This window comes from Cynocephalus volans, chromosome 9, assembly GCF_027409185.1.
Source record: "Cynocephalus volans isolate mCynVol1 chromosome 9, mCynVol1.pri, whole genome shotgun sequence".
In the NCBI taxonomy this organism is placed as follows: domain Eukaryota; kingdom Metazoa; phylum Chordata; class Mammalia; order Dermoptera; family Cynocephalidae; genus Cynocephalus; species Cynocephalus volans.
Genome location: NC_084468.1, coordinates 82,922,623 through 82,932,458, shown reverse-complemented (window position 1 = coordinate 82,932,458; position 9,836 = coordinate 82,922,623). Strand labels below are relative to the sequence as shown.

At 42.2% G+C, this 9,836-nt stretch overlaps 1 protein-coding gene across 1 annotated transcript in view; it reads left to right on the top strand.

The window, feature by feature from the left end:
• The first annotated feature begins 2,051 nt into the window (after positions 1–2,051).
• Positions 2,052–9,836, top strand: part of UNC5C (unc-5 netrin receptor C) — a 344,425-nt gene continuing 336,640 nt past the window's right edge. The window contains exon 1 of the mRNA XM_063108393.1: positions 2,052–2,175. Within this exon, the coding sequence (XP_062964463.1) occupies positions 2,052–2,175 (124 nt within the window). The remainder of the gene's footprint in view (positions 2,176–9,836) is intronic.

The following is a 9,836-nucleotide window of genomic DNA, read 5'->3' as shown; positions in this document are numbered from 1 at the left end:
TTTATGGATTAGGAAACAGAGGCCCCTAGACTTATTGTTCAATATCAGTAGGGTAATAAAACAGTAAATATTAAACCCAAATAGCCTGGAGTGAGAACCTGCCCTCTTAACAAAATATCATGATATCTTGGTGTGGGGAAGCTGAAGATGCTGATGAAGAGTTTTAGTGCGGCAGCCAGAGCCTACATACAAATAAGAAGTGGCCAGTTTTGTCAATGTTTTTGAAAAGTATGACCTGATATCTGATATCTATCAGATTCATCCAAGACAGGTCTTGTTGGCTAGAGGTTTAGATGGATCTGGGCAGGCAGAATCATGGAATGTTAATACTGAAAAGAATAAAATACTTCACAGGTAAAGAAACTGAGACGTGCAAAGTTTACCTGACCTGTCAGGGTAACAGAGTGAGTTATGGCCATAGCCAAAATTGGACGTCAAGATTCCTGCGTGTGTGTGTTCACACACGGCCCCCTTGGCACCAAAAGCTTAAAATTTCCCTGATACATTATTTATTTATTTAGAAATGTCCTAATCTTGGGAAGGGCTTTACTTCTTCCCCAAATGTTGGCTGTGCTAGTGTATATTGACCTTTTTTTTATCCATTCACTTTCCTTTTGTCTAGCCTTTCCTTATTCTTACATTCCTCCTTCATCCTTACAACAGGGATTCACAACCTAACTACCCAGGCAATTTTTTCCCGTAGAAAGGTAAAACATTCATAACAATTTGAGTCCTTACGCACGCTGTTAGGAATTTGGAAAACATGCCATAGGTTCCAGCATCACTTTGAGTATCTACAAATTTTGTTCATTTTTTTCTAGGAGAGTCCCTCCTGGTATCGCTTCACCACGCTTTGCATACTCAACCTTGCCAGCCACCAAGATGCACGCAAAGAAAGCACTATTGAAGAATGAGTTTTCATCGAGCTTGTAGTTTCTGTTCCACTGCAGAGAGGTCACAGGCGCTCAGAGCATAAAGCAGGCTGACTGGCGCTGACAACACCAAAATAGCAGCGGCCTGGAGCACTGCAAAAGCTTCCTGCCTTCTTCCCCACCAAGCACGACTTCAGTTCGAACCCGCTCCCGGCTTCATCAACCGCAAGACTCGGAGTCAGAGCGAGTCCATCGCGGTGAGTCTGGCTTGGCTCTGCCGGCGGTGCGATGGAGTAGCTGGCTGGCGGTAGGCTGAGCTCCACTGCGCACAGCCAAGTGGCCCGGGGCGCGCCCGCTGCGCTCCCGGAGTCCGGGTCTGGCGCACCGCGGGGGGCAGGCGCGCTCCCACTTTCCACAGCCTCCTCTTCTTCCAGGTCTCTCTCGCCAGGGCTTCAGCGGATCAATCGACAGCCGGCCTCCACCTTCCGCTCTGGGAGCGTATCTCCCTCCAATCCTTGCTTACATAAGGCTGGCGGGCGCGCTCCCGCCGCCACTTACCCCTCAGCCGAATTGGGCTGCGCCCTCCACTTCTCCTCGAAGAGCGCCTCTGCGCACCCGTGCTCCGTGCTCTAGGAGGTGACCCTCCTTGGCCACCCAGCAGCGGCAGCAGGGACGTCTCTCCGCCGGCGTGAGAACACTGAGATTGGAGAACGGAGTGCCTCACTGTGCCCAAGCTTCCTCCCTCTACTCTCTTCTCCTCCAATCCTCCCCCCACCCCGCCCCAGCCCCGGTGCCTGTGTGTGTTCCGCACAGGCGAGGGGACCCGGAGAGCAGCCCAGGCTCGGCGCGCGGCGGGGCTGCGGCTGCTCCTGCTGCTTGGGGGAGCGGCGGAGGTGGCCGCCTTGCGCCTCCCTGGACTTCCCAAGTGGGGGCAGAGCAGTCGCTCGCGGGAGACGTCAGTTAGAAGGCACAGGGTAAGAAGAACCTTCAAACTCCTCCTCGGCGTCTCTTCTCCACCCCCTTTTGGCTCCTGCCCTTGGAGAAAGTGGAGTGTGGCGCTTGGTTGTCGTTATTTCTTCGGACTGCTTCGCGGTGCACGGATTCAGCTGCTGCCCAGTGGAGCTTTCCGCTGTTTGCGCGTCTCTCTGCGCTGTTCCCTCCGGCACACCTCTGTCGACGATGAGGAAAGGTCTGCGGGCGACAGCGGCCCGTTGCGGACTGGGACTGGGATACGTGCTGCAAATGCTCGTGCTACCTGCCCTGGCCCTGCTCAGCGCCAGCGGCACCGGTTCCGCTGCTCAAGGTAAGGGGGTCCGCCAGGCTCCGCGGCCACATCCCTTTGCTTCTTCCTTCCCTCCTTCTTCCTCTCCTCCTCCCCAGCTCTCCTGGCTTCCTCAGTCTGCCTCGTTGCTCTCAACTGGAAACCACGTTAAATTCCACTTTCTCAACTAGTCAAGAAGCTTTGATTATTGTTACATTTAAAAATCGATCTTCTGAGATGGGCGCGGATGGACCAGGGACGCACGGGGTGTGGACACGCATCCGTCTCTGTGCATGTGGGAACCTGGGGTGTCTTTTGCACTTTCCTCTCTGGCAAGCGCATGTTGTTGCATATTGTGCACACAGTGGCTTGGAAAGACTTTGGATTCTGGTCGCTGTGTGGCATGCTATAGATGCACCCTGATGCGCGTGGTGCGCAGAGGCTCGAGCGCTGTGCCACGGCCGGGCTTAGAGGACCATCACTGCGTCTCTGAGCGCACCAGACGCTCAGCTCAGGAGATGTGTCCATTACTGCCGGTGCCCCTCGGCGGCTGCTCGGGGCGCTGTGGAGATGCACAGCCCACCCGCACCCGTGTTCCCAACCGGAGGCAGGCCCCGGGTGTGCATGCCTCCTCACTTCATTCCCTCTTCGTGTCTTCCTTCCACCAGGCGACGGAGAAACTTAAAACCTCAGAGCTCTGGGGAAGGGGCTGGTTGTTCAAACCAAATCCGAAACTCCCATGGGTAGTCGACCAGTTTATAACTGACATTTTAATTTAACGCGTGTGCTGTTTAAAAGAAGTGTCCGGGGCTCTGGGCAAAGCCGGGTTCGGAGCAGAGCGGCCAGGAGTTGGGGGTGGGTCAGAGAGGAGGGGAGACGCGGGGGCTGATCGCCCGGCTCCCTTCTTGTCCCCCGAGTTTGAAGTGGTAGCGGCAGCTCCCCGCCTTCCGAGCCCAGGAAGCTGAGTGGCAGGGAGCGAAGGAAGAAAGAACCAAGGCTGCCCTCTCCGGGGTGTCTCTCGGGTCACCTGGGCTCCCAACCTTCCGGCCAAGCCCAGCGCCCAGCTAGGTCTTTTCGCCCGGTTCCTTGGTGATAGCTGGCTCAGGGAAGTCAGCTCAGCTTTTCCTGGAAGGAAAAAGGGACACCCCCCCATCTCGGTTACACTTTTTTCCAAATTTGGAGAGCAAGGGAGGCTCGGCGAGAGCCCCAACTCCCCCAGTGATGCTCAGACCCCGGCATTTCCCGACTGAATTCCCTCTGATTTGCTAGAGGCGCTGGGGGCGAGGGCGTTGGAGGTAGAGCGGAGCGCAGAGAAGGCGAGTGTGGTCCTGGTGGGGAGGGAAGTGATTAGCAGGGCTTTGTGAATTAGCGATAGCTACTTCGGGAGTAAATTTTCCTGCTCCCCTGCTAAGTGGCTACGCTCATAAATCCTTCCTTTCCTTCTCGACAGAAGCCTCCCGTCCCCGAGGAGGTTCTGCTCTGGTTTTCTTATGCACACCTCCAGGGTTCATCTGTCCATTTTACAAAGGAATGTCCATTGAGAATCATAGCTTGGTGTAGTTTTCCTGAAATTGGTAAGCAGCTCTCAGGGCGGCAGCCGAGGAGGCTTAGAGGGGGGTGTTTGGAAGCTGAGGTGAGCAACCTGATGAACAGTCGTGGAATCCACCGCGTGACTCCCTGTGGAATTCGCCTGCCGTTATTGGGCGTACAAAGGCCTGAGCCCGGGGTAGGGGTGCAGGGGAGACGGGCGGTGATGGGACAGGGTGAGAGAACTGTTTGGGAAAGGGACAAGTTAAAGTATCCAAAGATGCCAAACAAGAGACAGGATCCCTGGTGAGAGCTTACAACAGCCAAATTTTAAAAACTGGGTAGAAAAAGGATCAGAAAAGATACTCAAACAGGAGATTGTAAATGGATTAATATTGAAAGAAAAAGGGAAAAGAGATTAAAAGAAAAAAAGCTCAGGATGTCGAGACTGTTTACTTCTTGCACTTTTTCTTTTTATAGACTAGGCAAGTCAAAGATTGAGGATTGATTCTGATCTTAAACAGAAAAAATAAAATGTACTCCGTGGAGTGAGTGCATTTCAGAGCGGTTCTTCTCCATTTGGTTTATTTAGTTCCTTCAGTTACTGGTGAATAGGATTTTTGTTTGAATCTTGTGGTCTGTGAAATGCACTGTTCCACCACTTTTATCTTTGTTATCCGCCATGTTCCAGGGTACTAGCTCTTCTGTATTGTCTAAGTATCAAAGGAAGTATAAAGCACCAAACTCAACTATCAGCTGCTATCACCATAACTCTAACTTTACCCCAGCCTGTTTACTACTGAATCACTATTACTTCCTTTCTACTCTCTTTGGACTAGAACACTAGCCCATACTCTCAAGGTATGATTTCCTTGTGCTCCTGATTTAAAGATGGGAAGAAACTATTTTTTACGAATGGAAGTACTTATGCTATTAGGATGGAAAGTTAATTTAAGCACCCATATTGATGGGTGAGATTTTTATTCTGTTGTTGTAGAAGTGCTGGAAAAATTAGAAGTTTTTAAAAATATAAAAGAGGTCTTCAAAAAGTTCATGGAGAGATTTGTATTATCTTTAATTCTATTTTTCCACAAACATTTTGAAGTACCCTCATACATCTCTTCAGAAATAGCCAAAGAAACAACAGATGTTTAAGATAAGAATCAGAATGGGTGTTATTTGTGAGGTTTGTAACTGCGGTTTAAAGAAAGACAGCAGTCATTTTAAACAGGTCCTTGGGAAATTCTCTAGGCTTTAGGCAACAACTTTCTCCTTTCTGGCTATGCCCTAATTGTTTCATTCAGGATTGCTGGGAACTCCTAGCTCCAGGGAATTTGTGGTACTTCTGACTTCCAAGAATGAATGATTTTACTCATAAAAGACTGTGTGTTTGTGTGTTTGATCAGTGCGCTTCTGAATTAATGCCCTCCTGTCTTATATAAATGCATTTTTTCTGGACTACACAGCTCTGATATGATGCTTATCTAGCACCAACTAGTGTTATGAGTGTTAACACCACCAAACTCAGAACAGAACAATACTGAAGATTCTAATCAGATTGGGATAATTCTCTATTATCTTAACTTACAGTGTTTTTAAAAACAACATACTTCTCCCTATAAGAGAGTAAAAATTACTTTCATGCATTTATGCATATTGGTATGGTACAAACAGACAACTGGCATTGAAGACGACTGAATTTCACTACAATTCTACCATATATTTTTCCATTTTAGGAGCAAAGAAAATTCATGCATTCATACTGAGAATTTGCAATAAGGAGAAGGAAGCTGGTTTACCTTTGTTTAGAAAAATAATTTCATGTATTCTGGCTTAGGGAATGCTTAAAAGGCTTCAAAGAACAAACTTTTCAGCACTTCCAAAGAATGAGAAATCATTAGATTAGAACAGAATATATTGGCCTTCTGTGTTCTGGATACTGAGGGATCAGAGTTAAATAAGGCAGGATCCTTGAGCATCTCACTTGTAGTGTGGGAGCAGGTTGTCCTTATCAGAATTTATACTGATTTATTTTGACCCATCCTGCTAAGGACATGAACAAGGCATCTACTAGAAAAACCCTTTTAGCTTATTTTATTGTTGAGACTTACATATAACTGTTCTCTAATGTATGCTAGGTTCTTCAATTAGTGCAAATAGAAAATGTGCTTTGTTAGTACTTAACTGCATTTAGCACTTTTCTGATTTAGGTCATGGCTTTGCCAGAGCAGCAGAGGGAGTCACTCTCAGAAGAAGCATAAAAATCACAGGCTGCAACCGCCTTAGTAAAATAATGAAGGAAATGGTAGGGCAGAGATTAAGTCAGTGCTCTTGCCTTGCAGTTTTAGCCTACATCTTTTGTCTGTTGGCGTTTCCCCACAAATCAGAAGCTTATTAGCTCGCTTGGATAGAGTATGGTATTAGAGGTAAAGTTCTTAACAATGGTTGTGCACTTATATTATGTCCCAGACTGTGTGCTATTTGTTGGAGACACAGAGTTGAATCTGACAGTGTCAGCCCCCAAGGAAAACAGACTTACAAGCATATAATTATAATTCACTTTCTGAAATATAACAGTGGGCATAGGTATAGTACTTTCTGGATTCAAGCATCCAAAGATAGTAATATAGGTCAGGCTAGGGTTCTAATGTGAATGGCGGTGGGGGTTCCAAAATTTCTACACAGAGAAACTGAAGGGTGGTGATTTGGCTGGAAGTGGGATGTTCTTGAAGCTGTTTGCATTTCAACAGTGTTTTACTTAGATTTAATATATATTTCATCTGGACTTGGGGAGGCACAAGCTAAGTGTTAGTGGTGGCTAATAAGCTACTAGTGTTAGTATGTCCATTCTGTCAGTTAACACAGTGTCTCATAATCCTGCTTCCAACACCTTCTAGCTGTGTGACCTTGGGTAAATTATTTAACCTCTCTGTACCTAGTTTCCTCATATGCAAAACGAGGATAATAATATATACTATAGGTCATATTAAGCTTGAGTGAACTAATGCATATAAAGCATTTATAGCTGTGTTTAGCTCACAGAAAGTAAATATTATTCCTTGGCTTCCAACTTGGTAAACGTTGTACAAAGAAACCTAGACATTAAAGAAATTAAAGGTCAATTTTGAACTCAGAGTGTGGAGAACTGTGCATACCGCCTCTCCAAAAGCAAGAAATGGAGCTGTCTAAGGACATGCTCCAAAGTGGATCACTCCAAACTCCTGGACAATTCTTTGAACAGCCTGTGGGAATCTCACTCCCTTTCATAGCCTCCTTTCTTCCTTTTTGCCTTCTCTGGAAAGATGAACCTAATACTAGTTCAAAAAATGCCATGTTAAGTCACTGCTAATTAAGTCCAAGCAATAAACTCTACCCTTGACTTTCTTTCTATTTTTACAAGAAAAATTGAAAGATGAGTTTTCATAAATCCATAAACACTTCAGTGGAAAAAAAATTGTTACATCCCAGTGTTTCTGATAAGATTTTGTGGAAAATCAGCTTTTTATGCAAATATCAGCAGTTTTTCTTTAAAAATAAAATGAACCCAGGTATATAGTCTAAACAAAATCAAATACAGGTTAAAACAACACAAAGAAACATAGAAAAATATGTTGATGTGAAAACAAAGCAAATTCACCAGGACTTTCATTTATTTAAGTAATATTTGCAGTTGAAAGTTTGGTATTGTAATTTAAAACGGCATTGATAATCTAGATAACATATATTTTGCAATTGTTACACTTAATTACTTCTAATTTTTTAATGGTTATTGCTATTCTTTGCATGTTTGGTGCAAATGTTTTCTGGCAAACTTTTAAGGTAAAACTAGAGATTTGCAGGGCTTTTTATGTTACTGAGAGTTAAGACAGATCTTTCTCCTACAAAATTGTCATTCTGCTTTTTTATTTATAGCCTGCTTCTGCATTTAGCCCCTCTATTTTTTAACCTGATTTTCTAAACCTATACAGGGAATCTTCTTTGATTTCATTTTTTTATTTGGATTTGTTATTGCTTATGTATTTGTGGAGGAGGGCTACAAGAATCTGAGACCTTGGGTATTGTTCCAGTATCATGTAGTTCAAGGATGTTTTACTCACAGAAACTCAGTGCTATTTTTTATGCTACATCTTTGAAGTAGAGTAAATTTGCCTTAAGCGACATTAAAACACTAGTGTTTCCTTTTTTCTAGTTCTTACGAACAATTCCAATAATTGGATAATTATGGTTTCTCTTATTGTAAATATTTATTTCCAAATTTATAGAGATTTTAATAAAAAACATTTTATACTAATACTTTTATGAGCTAACAAGACCAGAAATAAACTTTTTTTTTAATCCTCTCTACCTGTATGGAGCTGACAGAAGACTTTCTGTTTTTCATGAAAACCAAAACATATATCATGCAGCAAATATTTGGACTGTTTATAAACAAAATGTTAGAAAATATTGAGCTGCGATTTTGGAATTTAAAAAATAAGTTTCAGGTTGAAGTTGAAATGTGTTTTCTCAATTCGGGCATTGTTGCCTTCCAAAAAGTAGTTCCCTTAGGACAATATAATAAGGTTTTGAAATACCCAGAAGAATGTTTTCAGATTTTATACGAACTTAAAACATATCTAGCCTTTGCACGGAGTCCATAGTGTTAAAGTTACTGTGACATTAATTAAATTGAAGTTATAATTTAGAAAGTGCTTTGAATAGCTTTGAAAATGCCAAATATGCAGATATTTGTCCTTAAGTCAGTACATCTTTTATTACCAGTGAGCAGTGATTCAAAAGTGCTTTGTTTGGCAGAAGTGAAGTATAACATCTGAAAACCCCAATGTTTGGGGAATACCCTCTTTTAATTAAATAACTAACCACATCTCATTGCCAGCATGGCAGTGGAACATGAGACTGAGGACAGCCAGGTGAAATTTCATTATATTGACATGATGTTAGAGTTCTTATTTTAAATAGTAGAGATCAAAATAATCATGTTTACAGATGATATTGATTAATCAAATTTAACTCTAGAGTTACCAATCTTACTTATTTTATAATGTTGTGAGGATAGGGGGTTTTACCTTCATTAATCATTTTGTCATGTGAATCCTGTGGCTAGTTTCATTTCTCAGCAATTATAAGAGCTATAAAAAATGCCTCATGTAGATGAACATGTATTATCTCCTCTTCAAACTAAGGATGTTAAACAACAGAAACTGCGTGAGCACATTTAACACATTTATTGATGAATGCTAACATTTCTCATTTTTAGTCGATGTCTTAATTGATTATTTAATCATGAACTGCCTGACCTCAACTATAATTTATTGCCTTCTTTTTCTCTATTTGGAAGAAAAACCTTATATGCGAACATTCCTTTCCAATGAAAACAGATTAGTGCTTGCACATTAAAATGCATCTGCAGTCCAGTAATAAGAGCAAATATGTCCATGAGTAGAAATGTAGGTTTTCTTCAAAACTCAAGAAAATTAGTGTGTATAATAATATAAAATATAAAAAAGTAGTATAGAAGTAAAGTATACCATTTGTATGGAAACATGATTATTTAAAATTAATTCATAATATAAATTCTCTTAGCCAATAGAAGTTTAGTGCAATATAATATAATAAAAAAGACTCATGTATAGGATTAAAGTTAAAGCAAGTAATTTTGGACTATTCTTTTCTCTATGAATTTGCAAGTTCGTTACTTGTATTCAAATTTAATATTTTAAATCATTCTGATATCTTTTTGGATTTTTCAAGAGCCTAAAAAAATTCTTTCAAGAGCTAGGTGGAAGAGTAATCTTTAACAAATTATTTTCTATTCTGTAACTTTTACAGAAACTAACCGTGATAATGACAACAGCACTGTGTTTTATAACATACCATTTTCAGAGACATGTGCTGTCTTTAATCTAAACCAAACAAATAAGCAAATTACTACCACAACAAAAATTTTATGATTGGAAAGACAAAGTAAATAATGGTAATTTCACTTTGAGCATTATGTCTGTGTGAAATATGGTGACATTGGAATATAGCTTTTGATAAAGGGAAAATCATATATTTTATCTTTATTGAATAAAGAATTTGCCAAATATCAAAATTATAGCCACCCAGTGGAAGTTCTTAAGTTTAGCCAGCAATCTTGAAGTCACTCTACATTTTCTTTAGCAACTCTCCTTCCT